This window comes from Acanthopagrus latus, chromosome 17 (assembly GCF_904848185.1).
Source record: "Acanthopagrus latus isolate v.2019 chromosome 17, fAcaLat1.1, whole genome shotgun sequence".
Taxonomy (NCBI): domain Eukaryota; kingdom Metazoa; phylum Chordata; class Actinopteri; order Spariformes; family Sparidae; genus Acanthopagrus; species Acanthopagrus latus.
The window spans coordinates 18,244,751-18,268,826 of NC_051055.1; the positions used below are offsets into that span (position 1 = coordinate 18,244,751).

General features: G+C 45.9%; 1 protein-coding gene across 1 annotated transcript; it reads left to right on the forward strand.

The window, feature by feature from the left end:
• Positions 1-241: 241 nt before the first annotated feature.
• chrnb2 (cholinergic receptor, nicotinic, beta 2) lies at positions 242-24,073 on the forward strand. Its single transcript, XM_037075733.1, has 6 exons — positions 242-624; positions 11,956-12,101; positions 13,440-13,484; positions 15,187-15,296; positions 17,901-19,029; positions 21,358-24,073. Exons 1-6 carry the CDS (start codon positions 576-578, stop codon positions 21,505-21,507), a joined length of 1,629 nt encoding a protein of 542 aa, XP_036931628.1. The 5' UTR covers positions 242-575; the 3' UTR covers positions 21,508-24,073.
• Positions 24,074-24,076: the final 3 nt, after the last annotated feature.

The following is a 24,076-nucleotide window of genomic DNA, read 5'->3' on the forward strand; positions in this document are numbered from 1 at the left end:
GTCATGAAGTTTGACAGGGCTCCCTTTAAAGTCACTATTAGCGCCACAAACACGCCCAGACTGCTGAATATTCTATGTTGATGCGCGACTTTTTTTTTTTTTTCTGAAGGGGAAGTCGCTGGCATCGTAAGCCGAGCTGTGGCGGCCTCAGAGGTATGCCACATCCATCCGTCCCTCCATCCCTCCCTCCCCCTCCTCCTCCCCCTCGCTCCTCCGCGCCCCGCCCCCGCCTCTCCTCTCCTCCAGCGCGTCGCATCGCTGAGCGCGCGGTGTGTTCAGCACGGACAAGCCCGCACCGCACGACCCAGCGCACAGCTCACCTGGCCCCCGCCGAGATATTTATAACCCTCCCCTCCTCCTCCTCCTCCTCCTCCTCAACCTCCTCCACCTCCTCCTCTTCCTCTATTCCGAAGAAGCGCGGTCCGACGGAGAGCCCCCGACGCCACCATGCCAGGTAGAGACTGAAGGCAGGTTCGGGTCGTGAGGAGGAGGGGTGTATCACTGCGGGTGCGCTCGAGGGTGGCCTCTCCACTCTCCATCGCGGTGAACACCTTTCGGGCTCGGACGCACGCAAGATGATGGACGGCTGGCTGCCGCTGCTGGCTCTGCTCGCCATTGCGGGAGGTGAGTAACTTGTCCGTGCGCGATAATGGCTCCACGGACAGCTCCGTCGATGCTCGCGTCGTCACCTTTGTGAGGGCCAAATTTAAAAAAAAACAAAAAACAAAACACACACACCTCACCGTGCGGGGTGTCTGGATGTTTTTTTGTTTTTTTTTTTGTCTTCAAAGTAATGTGGGAGTGGGGGAAACAAAAGGAGTGGTTTGTGGTGGAGAGAGAGAGAAAAGGGGGGACTCTTTCGTTGCTGTGTCACCATCTTTCTCATAACAGCATCAGGCAGCGCGACGCGATGATGTGGTGGAGAAATATTGCCCACTCCATATATTACATGCGCACAGTGTGGAGGCATTAGCAGATGCGAAGCTAACGCGATTTTTGATGGAAATCCCTATATGCGGGGTGTCCATTGTGGCCTCACTTTATCAAACACACCATGTGTGTATTGTGTCAAGATCAAATTTTGTTATTTTTGTTGGGCTAAATCGCACTTTTTTTTACAGGATTGTGCACGTTTTTCTGAAGAGCATAGTGCTTGTGTTTTTTTTTGTTATTTTTTTTGGGTTTTTTTTTTTTTGCTGAAGTCGCATGACACAACACACGCAGCAAGGTGCAGAAGTCTCCAGCAGAGCTTTAACCCACCTCTCCAAAAAAAAAAAAGAAAAAAAACTCCACAGTTATCTTCTCTTAGTATACATTAGAGAGGGAGAGAGAGAGAGAGAAAGGGGGAGAGGGAATGAAGTTATGTTATTTATCACCCACTTACCCCCCCCACACACACACACTCCCTCCCCCTCTCTCCCTCTCTCTCCCTCATTAACACTGAGGTCCTGCATTGAGTGGGCAGGTTAATGAGAGGCACTGTTGAGCTAAAACAACTTCTACATCCTGTCATCAGAGGACAAATGATGTGTCATCAAGCAGCAGTACGGGAAAAGCCTGCTGCACTGGCAGATAGATGGTCCTCAGGTCTCTGTGGAGGACATGCGTCGAGCAGACGAGTCTTGTTTATGACGCTGTGTGTTCCGGAACAGACGAGCTGCGCGTTAAGTGTAAAGCCAATTCGAGTGTTTGGACATGCTCCCCATCCCTAAGTTGGCTCTAATTCGGTGTTAATTTCTGCTCGGCTCCGAGCGAAGCGGGAGGAAACACATCAGCTGATTGGGTGAATTACTCCTGCCTTAATATTTGCAGCCAATCCATAGTGGTGACAGGGCAGAGGTCAGCGCGGAGCCTCTGAGCAGAAAAAGGACAGTTTGTCACTGCCTGTGTAGCAGCACACACCGACACACCTCCGTCCTCTCACACACACACACGCACGAACCTGGCCATCTGCCTCACATTAACTGTTCATCAGCACCCATGGCGACAACATGCTCCTGCTCTCTCTCTCTCTGTCACACATACACTCTAACTCTTTCTGTCAAACACACACACGCACACACGGAAGGGGAGCTTTACAATACATCACATTACATCCAGAGACAATCACAAGGACGTACTGTATCAGACCAAACGCTTTGACCTCCATTAACCTGCCATTTATCATTTCAAGCACCAGCTGCAGAAGCACACACACACATACACACACACAGACACGCACAGACATACGCACAAAGAAAACACATATAGTATTTCAAAAGTAGAGTTTAGTTATAGTCATAAAAACGTCTTTTAGTCGTCATGCACTTCGCAAAAACATGAAAAATAAGAACATTGAGATACTCACACAGATCTGAGTCAGAATCTATAGCATACACAGACTGTGTTGTGGCGTTTGCCTCACAAACACAAAAGAGGCAAGAAGAGGAGGACATAATAGTTGATCCAATTAATCAGAAAGAAAAACAGTCATTATAGTTTAGAAATGAGACATGACTGTACTGTGGAGTAGGGAGTACGATGAATGACGTATTAGTGACGAGTGCAAAAGTTGGATGACTTGTGCAACTAATAATTAAACTGACAGCAGAGGTTGAATCTAATGTACAACATTAAGTCCAGCACCATATCCAGATGTATTCAAGGCACTAACATTGATTCAGGATCGGGTTAAAAAAAACACTCACAATAAATTGATTGTGGTGAAATTTCATTATCGAGATGATCGTGAATATCCTCATGTGAGTCACTGTCTAGTTTTCTGATGTACAGTCCTGCACTGCTTTACTGTAAGTTAAATCAGATTTGAGATGATGTTACCATAATTTATTTATCCTTTAATTGTGCTGGAGGTACTTATTTAAGATTCTTTCATTGTTTTTCACTAAAAGTGATTTAAGCGTGTTTTAGTACAATTCTAGTTTTTATCATACATTTTAAGAATATTTCGATGATCATCGGAGTAGTATCGTGAAACACAGTTGATGTTGGACATGAAATGAATCGCTATCGCATTTATTCAGTGCCTCACACTGTGGACATACAAAAAACAGCAAATGTATGTATAAGTTTACAGTAGGCTTAGGTTAATGTTTAATTTGGAAATTCCAAAAATACACAGAGACAGGAAAAAACAAGACAGTGATTACTGTTAGAATGCATGAAATGCAGACGTGTTCTGTAGGGGTAGAGAAAACACGGAAATATATTTTTTGACCTAGAAGAACCTTTGAAACTGGAGAATGTGTATCAATCTTCTGGAAACAATAAAATTGTCTGACAGACATCTCTTCAACATATTGCGTGTAACTGCTATGACGCAGGTGATAAAGACATGGAAACAACCAAATTCACCAAAGTTGAACTCATGGATGTCAGTGATAGAACAAACTTTAGACTCTGCAGACTGACTTGTCATTGTTGTTATTTAGTAATCAAATTGCATAGAAATTATTTTAAAAATGTGCATGGACTCAAGTAAACAATTTGTATGGAAGATGCTGAACAAAATGTTGCAGTAAAGAATTAAAGAATATATGTGCAGGAGTAAAACGTATATAGCTGAGGAGGCTAAGCAATAAAATAATGTCAGCAAAAATAAATCAAATGAAAAACTAATTAAAAAAAAAAAAACTACAAATAGAACTGAGTAACAGAATATGAAATGTGACAAGAACATGACATGTTTATTAAACTGCTCCAAACTTGGTGTATAGCTTTGGTCTCCCTGAGCGATCACTTCCTGAGTTCAAACGTGCACCGAAAGAGAAAAATGCTACCAACAAGAAATATCAGTTTAAGGAGCCTCACAGGCGCTGGAGTACTAATGAGTCATCCTCCCTTAAGGGAAGAAAATCTGATTAGCGTCATCCTCAGAGACTACAAACTCAATCCACACACAAACACACGCAGAATACACGGTTTGTAGAGATGCTCACATGGAGCATCGTCTTATGATACACATTCAGGAGATTCCCCAGCAAAGAAACAAACACGAGTGTTAACTGAGAAAAGACAACGTGTGCACAGATGCGGACGGACTTCTCAACATTAGGAGAAAATATTCAGAGCAAACATCGGTGCTGATGGAATTAGAGAGAGAAAAGGTCAGAACTTTACACCTCCAGACGCACAACAGCTCTTTCTTATGTAAGGCGTTCACACACGCACAAACATGCACAAGAGGAGTCTCACAGACTGTGCAAGGACGCTCAAGGACATTTCAGCACCTGTCCCAGACGCTGCCGTGAGGATGTGGCCGTCCTGTTGTGTGAGGAGGATGTCTCTTGTCATTTCCCCTGCAGGCCATGCATAATAAACAGGTCTGTGGTGCTGAGCTGACCTGATGCAGGGGGTTACTGGATATGGAGCACGCTGCTGTGCGACAGTCTCATCAGCCAGCGGACGTGAAGTGTACTCACTTTTTTTCCTTCTTTTCTTTTTTAAAATCTTTTTCATCCGCCGAATCTTTAAAACTGACGCGTTCTTGGTGCGCGGCCAAATCGGCCTTCCTTGCATGTGTGACTGTGAGTGCATGCACGCGCCATTATCTTTGTCCTCCGCTCTATGAATGCACTTAGTGAATATCAACTAACCATTTCCTTGGCAGTGCCACGGTCTAGAAAGTTCTGCTCAGTCAGTTTAGCCTGTCATCACTTTTGTGCTGCACTGTTCCAGCCCACTGATCTCTGCAGCATCTCAACCTGCACATTACAACAGCCCTCCTATTGTTTCCCTCTCTCACTCTCTCTCTCTCGCTCTCTCTCTCTCTCTGTCTATCTGTCACTATCTGTCTTCATCTCGCTCTCTCACTTTGCTCCGTCTCTATCTCTTTGGACCGACTCCCAATACGCGACAGCAGCAACAGGATCAGATCAGCGGATAAGGGGCCGCGTCCTGCGATTAGAAATGCACGGCGGTCACACAACGGGGGCCCCGCGCTTGTATGTGACAACGCGTGTGCTCTCATGGGTGATTTTGTCGAGAGATTGTGCGTGCGCGCGTGTGTGTTCAATGTGTTCGTGTGAATGAATGTGCGGTAGTAGCAGCAGCAGCAGCAGTGGCGGCGTCAGTGTGTGGCCCCGGAGATTAGAGGGAAGCAGAGGGAGAGCACTGAGGTTTAATAGAAACATAAGCAGTGGAGGAGAAGAGGCAGATAAGAGTTTGGAAAGTTAAGAGTTTTATGAGGAATATTTTAAAAAGAAAAAAAAAAAAAGAAAAGAAAAAGGTGGACTTAGATTGGAGCGAGGCTGACGCAGGTGCACGTTGAAGTGTGTTCAAGATAATGCACCTGTCAGAAAGATAAGCTGCTTTGTCTCGCGGGCAAGTGAGAAAACATACGTGATGATTTCAATCAGGTCGTCTGCCAAATAAAACAGAGTGTGATCTGGATACGTCTGTCTATTTCTGTCAGACAGGCGGCCTCCTCCTATCCCCCCTCGTGGGCACGTGCTACTCTCAGGCGGCAGGCTTGGACCTGGTGATAACACCAGCCTCAGGATTTATGGGTATCCAAATAATAGCTCAAATAATAGCTGTTACGGAGGCATTATGCAGTCTAAGTGATGTATTTTATTGCGTTCCCTGAAATATGCACCGCTATAGTGAGGGAGCCATACCGTCGTTCAGCCAACAGCTGAGCTCCTCCGGCTGTAAATAGTACAGATAAACCACACTTTATGTGAGGGATTCTTTAATTAAACTGCAGATTCTTTAGTAAAATCACACGTTCTCTTCAACTTACCTTGAATTTAACACAGTTAGGTTGACAATACCTTATGTATTTAAAAATATTAAAAACTAAGATGGTATTTTTTGACAATAAGTGTCAATACTAATTTTTCAGTGTATCCATACATCAGTAAGTCATGCTCTTCTCTCTATGGATCAATCCATATGTTGTTGTTGTTGTTGTTTTGTTTTTTTTTCAAAATATTAGAATGAAAACCGTAGTGTCATTGTTTGTCAAGCGAGAGATGGATTGTAACTGCTCTTTATGGTGTTTGGTGTCTGGATTGTTGGACAAACCGACCCACACACTGCTGACACACTTTAATCAGTTTGTCTTTAATTATTGCCTCTGCACATGTTAATATTTTGCGGACTGTAACTAATGATTGTTTCCAGATATTAAGCAGATTACTCACTCGATAAATCCGTTAATTGGTCCATGTCAACCAGCTGAAACGTCATCCAGTTTGGAAGGATGCCCATCATGAGATCCTCGACTCTGAGGTGACGTCTACAAATGTCCTAGTTAGACAGAAGGAGGAAATCTTCTCAATTGAAAAGCCAAAACCAGCAAATGTAGTGTGTGATGTGAAAAACGTCTTCAATAGATGAATCGATCATTTGAATCGTTTTTTTTCTTCAGTCGATTCATTGTTGTTTGACCTCGAGCATTTGCCCGAAAATTGATTGCATCAGCCGTTAGTTAGCCTGTTAAAACGTTGTTCTGGAGAAATTCACAAACACAAAAAACATGTATGAAAAGTTGGACAATCAATCGAAATATTATGGAAGCTACAAGTACGATATCCAAATTGCATGAAATCTGTCACAACATGCTATTATAAATGAAAGAAGGACTGAGGTGCTACAGAGCAGCTCTGGCCTACAAATCATGTCATCAAGAGAACGTGATTGTTCGCCACAGGCCCCGGCATTTTTTGTCCGTGAAAATGTAATACAACTCAAAACTCATATGTCAAAATAATCGCAATATGATTTATTTTCTTATATCGCCTTGCCCAGTTTGTTATTTAACCGCTTTTACTGTTCCAGAATTAAGATTTACATTAAGCTTGACACAATCGCTTGGTCTGTCTAAAGAGAATGAGTTTAGTGTTATCATAGTTGTGTGTAATCTACATATATGCTTTGGATGTGGTGTGTAAAACATAATATTTCGCTATTTGCATGGTGCGAAATGTTGAAGCAGCTGTGTTGTTGATGGTGTCGGGGGTTAAGTTCGGCATTAGTAACAGCATTAGCATTGTGGTGCTCTCCATGAGAACAGATGCTGAGGTAGATGCATGAACAGAGTTTGTCGGTGGTGTTGTTGTAAAACCGCGTTGCCTCGTCATTGTTGGTGGATACAATGGCACCAGCTCAGTTTCCTTGACTGTGGACTTTGTTGAATTTGGCGACAGTCAAGCTTCCACTCTGAGTTAGTCCACTCTGAGATGGCTTTGTTTTTTGAAGGGCTGTGATATTGCGGCTGAATGGAGGGATCAATATTAATATCTCAGTTCTATGGGCACTACAGAGCCAATTGGGTGTTGCCAGTAGATCAATGGATCTCTCCATTATTGATTTAAGAATATTTCAGCATAAAAGGTCCCAGCAGCGGCCAAAAAGTCTCTTTGGCAGAGCGTGGAGAGGAGGGAAGAGCGGCGAGTGACCCTGTGTTTTCCCTCCAACCTTTTCCCATTTGAGCGAGCTGTATAAATAGAGATCATCACTGTAATAGTCTTAGCGGGATAATTCAATTTAGCGCTCGCTTCGCCCTCATTTTCTCCACATTTGTCTTTACGGCGTGTGTGGACTCTGGCCTCTAAGTAGATCTGCAAACAGAGAACACATGCCGTTAAATGTATCGATCGACGATTTGATGTGATCGAGCAAGACTGATGGTGTAAAAATCACGAGTGAGACGTACACAGGTTGAAGAAAAGGGGAAAAAAAACCCATGACTGCGGCTACAGTCTCGTCTCCTCCGGCGCCCTTTCGCTGACATGCGTGTGCGTTTGTACATGCATGGCGGTGTGTAGCTTCCCATTGCTCCGGAGTCTAATGGGGAGCCCTGCTGAAATATTCATCGTGTCACATTAAGATTGCAATATTTGCACTGGAAAACAACCAGAATACAACCTGAGCTACCAGCAACATTATAACCACTCAGCTCGGCCTCCAGCGCGACGGACAGACTACCATGTGGAGACAGAAAAAGAGAGAGAGAGAGAGAGGGAGATCAGTCTTTGTTTAGAAGCAAGTGCTGGAGACGAGCAGCCCGGTTCACATGTTTTGTGCAGCGCTCAGGCTCGAGTGCGTGCCTGGATATTTTTTGCAAGGCAGGAGATAAGAAAAAACCAGAACAGACTAACACGCGCTGTTCGGGTCCCTAATTTGTCTCGGTGGCATAAAATATTAGTCTGGACCATATCCTGCGCTCATGCGTGCAAATATTTCAGTAAAACAGCAGAGAGTAGAGAGGCTCAGGGTGTGAGGCAAGGCCGCACAGGTCTCCAACTTAGTTATTGTGTTTTTGTAATAGATAATGCTTTTAATGTGCGTCACCATCTACGTCAGGGTGTTAAGCTTCTGTTAAAAAAAAAAAAAAGATCTTGAGTTGTCAAAGACTTGTTCCTGTTGAAATGTGTGGTGGCGTATTTGAGGCATCCCAACGTCAAAGAGACACTAAGGAAGCAAAGGCTGAAGGACGATGTTTGAATGTGCTATCTGCACACAATGAGCTGAATCTGTTTGGCCTTGGACATTGTTCTGGCTCCTTGCAAAGTTGGCTCATCTTTATCGATCGCTCACCGTTGAAGCTTGACGGTGCTGTTTTCTAAAGAACAGAACGAGATGAATAAATGATGCAGCTACTCAGACGATAAGATTTTTAAAGAAGTGAATCAGCTCTCACCCTGTCATGCCTTTTCTTTTTTTTTTTTCTCTCTCCTCTCCTTTCCCATCCTTTAGTGTTTTATTTTAAGCCCCTGCGCATGTGGATCCTGAACGTTAAAGTCGGCACCGACAAAAGCTCCTCTCTCCCACGGAGAACGCTGCTCCTGAGACGCCTCGTCTGTGGTCCCGGCTTTAATTCGGAGACTTTGTGACATCACACGTCGCACATTTGCATCATTTTGTACGCAGCGGCTAGTTCGGCATGTAGGAATTGATTTAGCGCAGCTGCTCTGTTGTCGTTAGCGGTGCTGGCTCGGGCCTTAAAGAGACAGGAGCTGAAACAGAGTGTTCCAGACGGAGCTGCAGCACTGGACGGGATGAGAGAACTGATGTGCTGTTGTGCACTGAGGCTTGTAAACGTGTTCTAGTAGTTACCAAAAAATAAATCATAATATATCTCCTTTAAGGTTTGGTTAAGGTGCAACGTATTGTTTTATAACAGCTTTAAATGTGCTTCCTTTAAATACAATATAAAGCAAATATGATCACCTTCTCAGACTGAATATTCTTTCGACAACTCAACGAGACCTTCAAGTCGTCGTCTCGTCAGTTTGAGCGTGAAACCGCCGTTTGCATCACAAGCTGATGGAAACGTCGGCCTTTTTCCTGCTTCATCATTGTTTAAGTGAACTGTTATTAGCTTTCTGTCTCATCCGACAGTGTTATTGCTTTGTGCTTCTGGGAATAATATACATTACTCATATGGTTCAGAAGCAGACAGTAATGCTTATTTCCCTCATGAATGTGCGCACACACAAAAAAAGGCACACACGCGCAATGTACATGCACAAAAAAAGAAAAACCGGCGCTTGTGCACAATAAACAACCAGGCCGCTACACACGCGTGCTGACAGGGATGTGTATTGATGATGCCGGATTAGCGAGGGAAGGGGCAATAAATGGACAGCGGCTGTCAGCGTCGGGGAAGATGGAGATAACAGGAAGGAGAGAGCGATGGAGACAGTCAAGGGAGCGAGAAGGAAATATGGGGCTGGCTCGGATGATGGTGAGACGGAGGGAGTGTAAAAGAAAATGAGACAGAAGAGACGGGGAAAAGAACAGGAGATTAAAAAAGGGGGAGGCGGGGGGGGAGCGAAGGAACTGCATGTTTAGTTTACGGGTCATGAATAGAGTCCTCATTGATCCAGAGACAGAGGCTATCATTCCTGCTCAGTGAGCACAGCAGCTACAGGGCAACAGGGAGGGGAGGGGGGGGGGGGAGATAAGAGGGGGAGGACCGAGTGTCAGAGGAGCTCAGAGACGTTCAGAGACGCAGGCAGAATAATATATAATAATCACCCATGCAACAAATTCCAACATTTACCACAAATGCATCCGTTCATTCCAGCAGCTACGATGCTCAGATGAGGGCCCTGAAAATTGTGTCTATTTTTTCATTCTTACCTTATCGACGGTGATGTGTGGTGGTTTCTTTCTTGTGACAAACGTACGAATCGTAAGTCGCTTTGGACAAAAGCGTCTGCTGAATGCCCTAAATGCAAATGCAAATCTACAGATGCTGGAAATCGTTGAAAATGCTTGAATTGAAATGCAGTGTTTTCAAAATTGTGCATAAAGTGAATGACTTTATATAAAGAAATGTGTTTAATCAGCTTGACAGGTCATGTAGGACTCCAGCTGTACTTGTAGACAGGTGACACATTGTGTGTTTTCCCTTAATTTGTCACCCCTCTGGAGGATGCTGTCACAAGCTATCACAGTCTAATGTGATGAAGTGAAATTATAGTATTTATCTGTGTATGAATTAAGGCTGCACAATTACATAAAAGTTAAATATGTGTGTGTGAATCATCGCAATCATTGGTCAGAATAATCACAATGTGACTCTTAAACCGTTTGGTGCAGCCCTAGTATAAATATGGAAGTGACCACAGATGTAAGTGGGTGGAAAAGCTTACAAATGCATCTTGAGAATGCCAGAAAAGTGAATTTGACGATAGAAAACGTGTCAGAGCAAATCCTCACATCTAAGATGGAACTACGGATTGTGTGGCACTCTTGCTGGATAAATGACCTGTCTGTAGATGTAGATGGGTGTCCCAGTAATTGTTAATTCAGTTCCTGTTAGTTTTGTGCACGTGATGCATGTGAAAGGAGATATTAAAGGTGAAGGAGAAGTGGTCGGGGTTTTGTTTGGAGTCTTTGTGCGATGTTTTTTATTGATTTTTTTTTCCATTTATATTGTTTTTCTATCATCTGTTATAGTCTATAATGGTTGTTTACTAGAACACTCTCGTAAAAAGAAATCGTTCATACTGAAAAGATTTATCCTTAAAGGTGCGCGATGTAACTTTTATTAACAATTAACAGTGGCCCAGACAAGGACTGTTCAGTTGGTTGCGATCTGCAACAGCGGCGCTAGATGCCACTAAATCCCACACACTGGACCTTTGACTTCACTGGGATCAGCTTTGACATGTTTGTTTTCCTGCACCGCTAACAGCCTCTCAAGAAGCAGGTTTGAATATGACAACATCGGTGGCAAGCGAGCAGCCTGTGTTTATCTCCAGGGGGAACGTGTGAGGGGATTGCGAGTTGGAAAAGACGCCGCACAGGAGCGAGCAGATGCCGGGGAGACCAGGAGTGACTAGCATGAGGGGGAGAGAGGAAGGAAGGAAGGAGGGAAGGAGGAGGTGCAGAGCAGTTGTTTTTCTCTGTGCGTCGCGTCGCTCAGTAAAGCGCCTCCCGTCCTGCGTGTGGTGTTGTGACAGCCCTGCCCGAACTCGTCCACTCACACGGCTACGACTACAGATGGAGGGGTGGCGGACAGGAGGGGGGGAGGGGGGGGGGACTAGTGAGAGATGAAGTGAAAACAACCTAAAGCTACAGAAGACTGGCAGTTGGGGAGAAGTGCAGCGCAGCAGAGGAGAATGGATGGAGACAGAACAGAGGCACGGGGAAGAACGGATAGCGATAGAGACATTCAGACTGGTTGACTCACTCCTATGATGTCAGATCTTGTAAGAAGTGTGTATCGAGCTGTGCTGACGTGCTCCAGCCGGCAGTGATGAGTAACGGCGTGGTTCAAAAGGCTCTGCACTCACAGCACACATGGATAGCCCGCTCTCAGTGCGAGCAGCGAGGGCAGTGGCCAAGCACAGACTGAGATGTACAGAGATGAACGATCACACTGGGTCCGATAAAAGCCCTTTCCAAACGAACGCCGAGAGAGGCGCGCGTGGCTTCAGTGTATTTCGTCTCACGACAGAGGCAGATGATGGTGACGATAATGTGTTCTCATTACAGGAGGCCTCGGGGCAGACACAGAGGAGCGCTTGGTGGAGCATCTCCTCAACCCAGCCCACTACAACAAACTGATCCGTCCTGCGACTAATGGCTCCGAGCTGGTTACCGTGCAGCTGATGGTGTCGCTGGCCCAGCTCATCAGCGTGGTGAGTGCACACACGCCCCGGTCTGTGTGTCTGGATCTTTGCGTGCACTTTTGCACACAATGATACAGTGTGGCGTTCAGCTTTTCAATTCAGTTGCATAAAGAGATGACATTAATTACGTTCAGAGGGCTTTTGTGTGGCGCACAAAGTAAGGCTGCTGCCGCTGCCGGATAATTAACACTGAAATCATTTCCTGACTCCGCAAAAAAATGGTTTGTATTCAGGCTGAAAAGTGAAGTTGCCTAATGATGTGAATCCCAGGAAACATCAAGTCGGTCTGATTATCATGTGGCTCATGTGGCCCCATCTGATCACCAGATTTTATGGAAGACAGCAGTTTTGTAAGTTAAAATCTACTCACCCAAGCTGATTTATAATGTTTTCAATGACTTTGGAGATCAGAAATTCATCCCCATAAGGTCTTTTCTGATTGCACTTTCGGGCGTGCAGTATTTCAATGTGCCAAACTGATGGACTCATTGATTTATATATTTGTATTTCCAACATCTTAACAAAAGATAACAGTAAAATAAAAAGCTTGAGTTAAAGTTGTGAGCTGTCTCACCAGAGATGGAACCTCTCGTCATCCAGCCACCTCCAGGCAGATTGCAGACGAGCTTTCCAATCATTCAGGGATGAGTGGTAGTTTCCCCTCCCTCTTCAAGATCCATTACATCATCCCCTTCCCGTTTTTCAATCAATAAGCACTAGATGCCGGGTGAAATCGTAGCAACAGCCTGGACATCCGTGATGATGTGTAGACAGCCGACAACAGTTGTACAGTGCAGTTGTAACAGCACTCAAGAGGACGCTGCTTTTAACTCCATACAAGCACACCATCAGTTAAAGTTGGAAGCAACCGACCAATATTATTATTATATTACTGATCCATCTGTGATTGGCTGATTATCTGTTGATAATATCAGCTGGGCTCTAGTCAAAGACACAGTAACCCCGTCGTTATGGAGATGAAAATCCCTGTGACTCTTTTGCGTCAAACCAAGCTAATGAGGTCACCAAGTCACCTTTGCACAAGGACCTGAAATGTTTTTTGGCAGAAAGCTTTACCAGCTGGGGACGTGTAGTTTGACTGACACGCTCATGGATGAGGCAGGGAGGGTCAAAGTCAAAGAAGACTTCAGTTTGCATATGGCAAAGTGTAGGATCCAGTGACTCAGCCTGGCTCAGACTGAAAGTCAGCACATCTCCGCTTTGCTGCCTCAATTTTATGCCATTAAAAAAAAAAAAAAGACACATCCTTCGATACGTTGAGAGTGCTGTAATGAGTCACCGCTTTAATCATCGTCGTGTGTGATGCATATCTTCTTTTTTCTGCAGCATGAAAGAGAACAGGTGATGACCACCAATGTCTGGCTAACGCAGGTGAGACTTCCCACTCTCCTCCTCATCTTACCATACTGACATAGTAAACATTCCGCAGCACTGAGAGAAGTGAGATGACAGCAGAAAGACAGTTTGAATATAGCCACAAATATCTGACTTCGCGGTTCTACTCCCAGGTTGGTGGAAGGTAATCACTTACCGCATGGATTTGGATTTGGATGGTCGTGACAAATGTAACCAAGAAGAACAAGGACACTGAATAATACTCAACTTAAGTCATAAAAAAAAGGACACTGAATAATACTCTCTCTCTCTCTCTCTGAAATACCGCGCTGTACATGTTGATGTACATTATGTAATCGCAGGCCACGGTGTTAGTGCACCAGTAGACCAGAACATATGAGCGACGGTTCATAGAGGCGTCCCTGTGGTCCATATGTCCCACTGGTTGTGGAGTCTAATCCGCCTGCGCTCATGTGGCGCGGCGGCGCTGAGGTCTGACGTGACTGCCGAAGTGTCAGCGAGGCGAGAGAGACGTCAAACAATACGCGTCCTCGAAAACTCCAAATCTGACAGGAGAAATATGAGTAGAGACCCGAAATTCATGAGCAGGAGACGCAGAGTTGTTTTACACCTAAAGCACAGGCCACCGATGGAGCCGCTGCTAAACACCTTTTTACTCAGTTGGGTGGTTTGTGATTTTTGCGTGAGACCTATCCTAACCCTCAGATGATTATGTGACTCTGACTGAGCTGTGACCCTCTTCTACATGGCTGGCTCGTCGTATGTGTACAGCTGAGGCCTATAACATGCTAGAACATGTATATAGAAAGCATTCGCGCACACACATCGTCAACGTATGTACTTGCGTTCAGGTGCAGGTGTTAGAGCGAATCACACACACACACACATATATGTTCAATCTGGACTTACATTTAAATCTAATTAAAGAGATGAAAGTTACCTGGGATGTCACCATCATGGATGCTGCCGTTCTGATTAGATTGTTTATACCTTCATGCATTTTTTTTAATTTTTTTTTTTTGGTCTTACGTTCACACACACACACACACACATAGTCCTGCACCTGAGCAAGTTAGGATTTATGACATGTAACGGAGCGTGGAATGGCCATCAGTGCTCTATGGATCCCCCGGAGTCTGTAAGCAGGGGAGCCAAGGACGTCTCTCCTGAGCCAAGACGGACTGTAATGACCGTAATGCATCACACTTACTGCAGGCGACCTAGCGCCGGCATTACAGCTCCAACATGGCCGTAACATAGAAGAGCCAGACAGAGACGCTGTCGCGGGGCGGCGTCAATGACTGACCCACAACATACAGGACAAGATAATGCTGTCTTTGACAAAAGGTTATGCAGAGGACAGGAACATGGTTGCTGCACACACACACACACACACACACACAGGAAGAGCCTCACTGTAGATCCCATTTTAATCATCCTGATTGGTTTGCGGCTGGGAGTGTTCAAAAGACCATCCAGGGTCAGGGTAGACTCTCCCTCTTATGCTTACAGTTAAAGGTATGATGTAAGCATAGAAGGACAGTCGGTACAGGACGTTCTTCAGGCTCGTGTGGCTCGCGATGTGTCATATTGACCACCAACTGACCGACAGACTGACAGACAGACCTTCTCCTCCCCGCTCCTCCCAAGATGTCTTCTTGCCGCAGCGCGATCGGCTGATGAGTGACTAAGCGTTTTGTTTTTTATTGTCCCTCAGGAGTGGCAGGACTATCGTCTGACTTGGGTCCCTGAGGAGTTTGATGGAATGATGAAGGTCAGGCTGCCCTCAAAACACATCTGGCTGCCTGACGTGGTGCTCTACAACAAGTGAGTCACTCGCTCACCGTCCTGTCGACCCCTCAGAGACACACATACACACACACACACACACACACACACACACACACACACACACACACAGGCTCATAGGCGCGCACAACAACAAAAGCACGTACTTATCTCACATTAGACTGATGATGTTTTGAAGGTAAGTCCCAGGTGACCCGATCCAGCTGCCACCCCCGTTAATCACTTTGAATAAGGACATCAATTAAACGGCAGAAGTTCTACTGTGTGCCGCACTCAGGTCCGCCACACATGACTGAATGTGTCTGTGATCTGCTCAAATCACTCATGCTACGTTACTGTACAGAACCCCCAACCTCACGAGACACTTCAAAGATGGAGTCATCTGCACCGCACACCTAGATATAAATACATTAAATAAAATACAGTAGCTGCATGCAGACACATTAGATATGTACAGTTGAGAGCTGCATCTATTAGTCGATCGAAATAAATTCAACTGCAGCCATTTTTGACAATTGATATTTGCTGGTTGCAGCTTGTTAAAGGGTAATTTTACCAATTTAACACATTAAAGTGTGTTAACTGGACTTAGGTCGTAGATCCTTGTGTGGCTCAGGAGGAAGCTGCACGTAATCTGATAAATTGTCTCCAGTGATCTCACGCAGTGGTTAACTTGCACTGTGGGTAATGTAGGCACCGGATTTCAAAAAAGTGTGTTTTCAAAAAACAGGTGATTTCTCTGATTCTGCTGTATTGAGTTTGAGCATTTGTTTTTAAACTGTCCATAATGAGTCACAGTAACAGTGATATACAAGCAGACTGCTCTTTTAAACCTGGAGCCTACGTTACCCAAAAGGATTTTCCTGCTTTTCTATGATAATAAATGAAGAGTCTTTGGGTTTTGGACTGTTGGTTGGACAAAAGGAGCAATTTTAAGATGTCATGTTGGGCTCTAGGAAATTGGGATGAGCTTTTTTCACAACTGTTATACTTTTTGTAGACTAAATGATCGATCAGTCAAAAGAGTCAATAGACCAAACAAGACCAGAGTAATGGCTATTCTAACATACTCAGCTGTCCATTTGGATTCTGCCTCCAGTGCAGGCCTGGATGAATCTACGAGGGGGCCCAGGGAGAAAAACATTTGCTGTTTCCCTTATTGACCCTCATCCACAGGCCACACGCTTTGTGCATTGTGTATGCACCCTGTCATCTTGAAGTTACCATCAGGTGCAGTGCACACAGATACCAACTAGGACTCTGGTGCTGGAATACTCTGCTGTAATTTAATTAAACTTACTTAAGAATATGCACCGTGGGAAGGCAATATAAACTATAAATCTAGTTTTAATTAAAACTTAAGACTATATTTGAACATTGGGACCACAAATGCAGGACCCAGCTCAGCTGATTTTTTTTTTTCCTGAGAGGTACAAATTCCCAGACAGAATTTGCAATTTATCAAATTTCCCGAGAATAATTGACTGTGAACGGTTAACCCTGGACTTCTGGGGCCACTTTGCCTCGTCGCTAATCCAGTCCTGAGCACAGGTCATCGTAGGACTGCAACTAACAATTGTTTTATTGATTTATCTGCCATTCTTTTTAATGATTAATGGATTGTGAAAATAGCACCCTGTCTGAGGAATATAGTCACATTCAAACATATGGAACATGTACGCCAAAATAGTTCTGTGCAATGTAAGACCCACTGTAATGTATTGTATAACACAAGCCTTCACGCGTAAAACAGAACCTCGTCTTGTCTGTTTTTAATTAGAATTTGCATGTCTGAGGGAGGTAAAGATGTTGCGGACCACTTGTCCCAATGTAATGGAAACTGAGTGTCAGCCTGCAGTATGTAAATCAGCTCATCAGCGTACAGTGATCTGTCTGGCCTTCTCCTCTTTCCCGGCCCTACTTTACTAAAGATTAGAAGATCCCCGACCCACCGAGCTCTCGATAAAGTGATCCCGTTAATCCCGGAGACAGACCCCGGGGTCGACACGCTATCCTCCGCGTCCTCTTCACTGCGTCTACAGCAGGTCCAGAGCGGCTAATTTTGACGACGCTATATGATTTTGTTACTAAATTTGGCATTTTTTTTAAAGTGTACCTCTGCAGGTGGGTCCATCAGTCATCAAACTCACATCTCACAGCAGTAGCAATCATTAATTAGTTCTCTTGCCAAAAGTTGAGTTAAGGGGAAATTCAATCTACAGCTTTAATGCTGTCAGCTGCCTTCTGACCGGAGTGTCTAATTTGAGCTGTTTAACTCGACCCGGTTTGACCTGCGAGCCGTGTTTCCTGTCTAGACTCCGTGTTCATTGTGTTCCTTGTGTTTGTAGAAGCAGGTGTGTGTGACCCTGCTGCCCTGAAACACTTAAAAGCCTCAAGATCTGTGTGTGTGTGTGTGTGTGTGTGTGTGTGTGTGTGTGTGTGTGTGTGTGTGTGTGTGTGTGTGTCCTAGAGCTCTTTAATGAATCTGTGTTGCATAATAAGATGCGTCATGTTCCAAGACTCGGGGAAACATGGCCTCTCATTAAACTTTTTGTTCACAAATTAAATCATCGACCCTGCTTCCCCTCTTTTTGTCTCTCCCCCCCCCGCCCTGTCTCTCAGCGCTGATGGGGTGTACGAGGTGTCGTTCTACTCCAACGCCGTGGTCTCCTACGACGGCAGCATCTTCTGGTTGCCCCCAGCCATCTATAAGTCAGCCTGTAAGATCGAGGTCAAGCACTTCCCCTTCGACCAGCAGAACTGCACGCTGCGCTTCCGCTCCTGGACGTATGACCGCACCGAGATCGATCTGGTGCTCCGCGCCGATGTGGCGAGCATGGATGACTTCACACCCAGCGGGGAGTGGGACATCATTGCCCTGCCGGGCAGACGGAATGAGAACCCGGCCGACCCCACCTACGTCGACATCACGTACGACTTCATCATTCGCAGGAAGCCTCTTTTTTACACCATCAACCTCATCATCCCGTGCGTGCTCATCACCTCGCTGGCGATCCTGGTCTTCTACCTGCCGTCCGACTGCGGGGAGAAGATGACGCTCTGCATCTCCGTGCTGCTGGCGCTCACTGTGTTCCTGCTGCTGATCTCCAAGATCGTCCCGCCCACTTCACTGGACGTCCCCCTCGTTGGGAAGTACCTGATGTTCACCATGGTCCTCGTGACTTTCTCCATCGTCACCAGCGTGTGCGTGCTCAACGTGCACCACCGCTCTCCCACCACACACACCATGCCCCCTTGGGTCAAACTGGTTTTCCTCAACAAGCTTCCTGCTTTGCTCTTCATGCGCCAGCCCAGGAACAGCTGCGAGCGCCAGCGGCTGCGCCAAAGAAGAAGAGCCCAGGAACAGAAGGAGGGCGGGCGCAGCGGGGAGGCAGGGGCCCTGATGGTGGGGCTCGGGCTGGGAGGAGCCGGCGGGAACGGAGGGGGGACCTCCACAGGGGTGTTCGGCAAGGAGGACAGTGACCCTTGTACCTGCTACGTGAACCGGGCGTCTGTTAAACAGTTCGGAGGGGATCTGGGAGGAGCAGGAGGGGGATCCATGGATGGGCTGAACAGGGTGAGGGAGGGCCGGGAGGGGGGCTCCGGAAACCTGCCGCGGGGGAAGCAGGCAGCAGGAGGTCCCGCTCTGACTCAGGCCCTGCTGGCTCAAGCCTGTCCAGGCTTCGAGGAGGCCGTGGAAGGAGTGCGCTTCATCGCCAACCACATGAAGAGTGAGGATGACGATCAGAGTGTGAGTACTGTATTATCTCTGTGACACCATTCACACCACGACACCTGTAGCCCCTGTTGCTCAAGCAAAACAGACTATTATTAATACACACGTTTCCATTCAGTTAAGCTGGACTGTAATGCAAACTGTTCATTTTATCAGGTGCCATAACCTTTATGACAGTGTTGGTCAGTCAGTGTGCTTGACAATCATTGTTGCTGCAACAGAAATCAATGTATTGAGATGAACAGACTGAAAGCCTTATCTTACTAGTATAGATGATGACACAGTTTTCCTTTAGGGACAGAATTATCAGTTGAAGAAGGGTGATAAATCGCGATATATTCCGAATATATCTTATTACAGTACTCAGCATATCGCAAAGAGTTTCCTTGGCTCCCACCCCTAATGAACAAAATATCTAAAGCTGCTTTCATGAATACTTTTATACTAAGAATGAACCAGAACCAAACAATAAATAGACACAGTAAGAAACAGTCTGGTGTACATGGCAGGGGGAGACTTCTGGTTTAGTAGAAACCAAACGGAGCTAAAGGAGAGTAAAACTTGGACTTGTATTGGTCGGATAGCTTGAGAAACAAATGCTCCTGCTGCTCCGTGACTGCTGAAAGTATGAATAGACAACTGCAAATCATAATGTTGTTTGTTTAGAGCTCCCTGCGTCCAGGTGGTTAAAAAACCCCATAAAGGTTTAAATAATGAAACACATAAAACCAGTTTTATTTTAAAGGTAAACAAAAAAAACAAAACAAAGTAAATGATCCAGGATGCTTCCAATAAATCCTTTTACTGCTGCAGTTTACTGCTTCGCAATCTGCTGCCAGCAGACACTTCATGTTCAGCTGATGTTCCAGCTGAACATACCCGCCTGCCAATGTATCGCTCAGGCTCCCCTCTGAGTTATCATCCGTTTCTGTGTGGATAAAAATCATAGCATAAAGCACCCAGAGCAGCACGGATCCGTCCCCTTTCGGTGTCATATCAAGTTATAGTGATGATGCAGCAGTGTCGTTTCGCTTTGCCATTCGAGACGCATGGGGGACCACGCCGGAGCATAAGCTGAGGAGACAGATCTGGTGACGCAATCGCAGCCCACTGAATATTCAACGCAGACATGTAATTATAGCAGCGGCATGACGTGTGCATAGAGAAGGAGTACAACTGGAGAGGCGCTGGGATGGAGGAGCCGAGACAGCGGAGCGAGTGCGGTGTGTTTTATTGCTCGTCCTCGAGGCATGTTAGGGAACCAGCCCGGAGTGAAAGAAACTGACACGGGAATTAACGGTCCTCTGTAATTCTGTCCATCATCGACACGGTTGCCATCACGTTGCCATGCCAACCACTTTAAAAACTCCTCCCTCCCCTGGCACAGTGCGTGTCATCTCTTCCCCTCCTCCTCCTCCTCCTCAAGCCATCATCGCCGGGGTTACAGTGTCAGCACCCTCCGTCTCTCTGCCCCCCCATCACTCTCCCTCGCTCGTCTCCCGCGTCCTTCTCCTCCTCCTTGACTTCGCGCTGGACCTCATCAGAGCTGTGTGTCGGAGCGAGTCTCCGCTCACATTAACCCTTCACCTCCATTAACCCTCTGCATAGGGAAGAGCTGAGAAGTAGATAGAGAGAGAGAGACGCTGTGGTTCTGCTCACCTTAATCTTTCTCTTCACTCCATCCCCAAACATCCTCCTCGTCCTCCTCCCCATCCACAGGCAGCGTTGGGGGTTATGTGTAATATTTTAGCCGTAACGGAGAAAAAGAATGTATTACTAATAATATTTCAGTAATAGATTAGTACAGTCATGTCACCTCATGTGTTACAATCCGTGTCGCCAACCAAAGTGAAGCATTTGTAGTTTTTTTTAAGAACCCCTCCTCACCAGCATGACCACATCTACATGGACTTTGCGTGTTAAGATAGCCACAAAGTGTCTGGGTGACTGAAATGAGCCATATTTTGTTGAGCTCAACTCATAGAAAAAGAGAGTTTTGTCTCATGTCAATATAGGGCTACATTATAGAAGTTATATGTCTGCTATGTTTCATAAGACTGAGCCTACAATTAGAAATATGTATTCCTATCTCATAATATATCAGACTGTGATCTTGTGTCTGCCTGCTCATCTCTGTGTCCAAGGCCATTCATCTATTTAAAAAGATCTCGGCTATTTGTTTTACAGTGTATTTGGCTTTTTTTTTAAAGTAACTGAAAAGTAGTGTAATAAGTAATACGTTTCTCTACGCAGACAGTATTATGTAACGTAATAGATTACTTTAAAGTGAAGGTATGTAATGTATTGCATTTTGAAAGTTAACTTGCCCCTCACTGTCCCCAGGTGAGCGAGGACTGGAAGTACGTTGCCATGGTGATCGACCGCCTCTTCCTGTGGATCTTCGTGTTTGTGTGCGTGTTCGGCACGCTGGGCATGTTCATGCAGCCACTCTTCCAGAATTACACCGTCAAGACCATCAGTCCGCCTGGCTGACGGCTCTGCGGGCCGCGTGCGCGATGACGGACAGCTCCCCCCCCCTCCCACTGCCCAATCAGCACAGCAGGACAATGGCTGGAGGTGGAAGGTGGAGGGTGGGGGGTGGCAGGTCTGGGTTTTATTGTGTCTGTCGAACTGGAACCAGAACTGGAACTGAACAGCAATCACGCCCATTACCTTTCTAATAACATTTTTTGCAAAGGAACATTTTTCTTGTATGAAGAGAAGAAGAAAAAAAAAAGAAAAAAAAGGAAAAAAACACCACCATCATACTCTTACCTGCAGTGTTTTTTCGTCCAGATGTTTCATGGACTGACCTCCCCTTTCTGCTGGAGAGGTTTCTCTCCCCGCTCTCCTCTTCAGCCAGCCAGGGAGCGAGGATCGCTCTGATTTACTCCTTGTTGAACTCTGCAGCCAATCAACACCCTCCGCTTGGTCGCTGACTGCTTAATCGACACATGACATGTCCCGCCTCCAACTATGACATTACTCATTCATGATATCGACCGATGTCAGTGGGAGTGAATCAGGAAAAGGGAAGGGAGGTTCATATCGGGTTTCTTCTGCATTTACTTTTTTGTTTTCTTTTTTCCTCAGAGATCCACTCTCGTCAGTGAACTGATTCCGTAAATTTTACCATAGCATAGCAGCTTACCACAGTATAGCATTAGGAATATATTATTAAGATTTCTCTATGTGTTAGCTCATGCAAAACGGCGGTGGGGGTCTTGTTGCTGGTAGAGAGGCTACAGGTGTGTTGTATGATTGTATAGATTAAACTAAGAATGTGATTATAAACTGTACTACACGGCCTGTGACGCGCACACTTAAACACGACACGAGGAGCAAGCGACGGATTGTGGGTGGGTTGGGGAGGAATGCGGCTGATATATAAAGAGAAGGAGCCAGGTTGCAATATTAGATGGAAGACGGCGGGGATAATAGATTATGCATGGAGAGTTTTTTGCTTAGAGAGTCGTGCACATTAAGTAGAGAGCAGCAGCAGCAGCAGCAGCGGTGCCGGGTGGAGCCTGCTGTGCCCAGAGAGTGCGCAGCTGCAGAGAGGATGAGTCCAGCTCCTGAGGAATCTGAGCCAGGATAGAGGGATGGGTGGATGGGTGGATGGAGGGATGGGTGGATGGGTGGTGGTGGTGGTGGTGTGAGTGTTCAGAGCTCAGCCGAGATCAGCGTGTAAATCAAATCATAGTGACGGAGCGACGAGGAGGAAAAAAAAAAAGCTATTATGTGTATTAATATGTAATTTTCATATTTCAGTATGTAACGTTCAGAGCATATGTATACATGTAAAGCGCGTGTGTATGTATGTGTGTACGTATGTATGTATGTATGTATGTGTATGCGTGCCCCCTGCCCCTCCCCCTCCATACCCCCAATGCATTATCACATCTGTTGGATACAAACAATGTTCAGAAGAGCATCATGTATGTGCCCCCCCTCCTCCTCCTCCCCCATCCTGCCTTCTTTCTATTAATCTCTGACACCCCCACCTCCTTTATCTGGTCTGCCATTGGATGAACACATCGCTGACATTTAGTCCAATTAGGAATATTGATTACCTTCCATTCTGTATACACCTGTTCATTATTACACTGGTGGGGTTTTTTTCCCCTTCGCATTATTCCCCCGACAACCGAGCGTAGAAGCGAAAAGGTCCCTTTTTTTTCCGAGCGTGCGAGGAACAGGGAGAGGCGGAGGAATTAAATTTTCAGTAAACAAGAGAGAGATGACAAGAAGGAAGGCTGGGCCAGCAGCGCTGCCAGCAGTGGAGAGAATCAGGCAGTGAGCTACAGAGAGAGAAACGACACGTGTTCCTTATGTTTCATGATGATGGTGCCGCCGAGACAGAAGAATAAGTAAATAAATAGATAAAAAAGGACGATCTGACCACAGCAAGCACAATCCGAGAGAGCGAGGACGGAATGAAGCAGCATGGGTGGAGACAAAAAGGCTGTTAGTGTTGTTACTGCGGAGGAAAGCCACGATACAACTCTGTCTGATCCCCTGTCACTGTCACTCCATGTGAGCCTCCCCTGGCTTTTTACGCTCATGTGGCCAAATCTGCAGCTCAGTCCTGAACCGGGAGCTGCTGCCTCTCTCTCTCTCTCTGTCTCTCTGTCTGTCTCTCTCTCCCTCTCTCTGTCTGTCTTTGTGTGTCTCTGTCATCCTCTCCTTCTGTCTCTCTCTGGCTCTCTGTGTCTCTGTGTCTCCGTCTCTAGAGGATGGGATTACCCTGGGGGGATCCCCGACAGATTCCGACCAAGTGTGAAAAGCCTACCAGAGACCTATGAAAAACTGTAGGCCTGCACAGACAAAAGTGCTGCTGTCCACTCCCACTCTCTCCCTCTCTCTCTCTGTCTCTCCTCGACCTTTCCACTCTCTCCTTCCTTTCTTCTCACTTCCTCTCTCATTACATCCTCCCCCCCTCCCTCCCCTCCTCTCTTTCACCTCCTCTCTTTCACCTCCTCCCTCCTGACTCTCCAATCTGCTCCTGTGCACACCTTAAAAACCAGTCCCAATAAAGGTTGTAGGTTCAGATTAATCAGTT

Bases quoted from the DNA above. Each gene is read 5' to 3' on its own strand.
- chrnb2 (XM_037075733.1), top strand. From the start codon at position 576: ATGATGGACGGCTGGCTGCCGCTGCTGGCTCTGCTCGCCATTGCGGGA. The intron at 625-11,955 runs GTGAGTAACTTG...TTCTCATTACAG, and splicing joins TCTGCTCGCCATTGCGGGAG to GAGGCCTCGGGGCAGACACA. The intron at 15,297-17,900 runs GTGAGTCACTCG...CCTGTCTCTCAG, and splicing joins GACGTGGTGCTCTACAACAA to CGCTGATGGGGTGTACGAGG.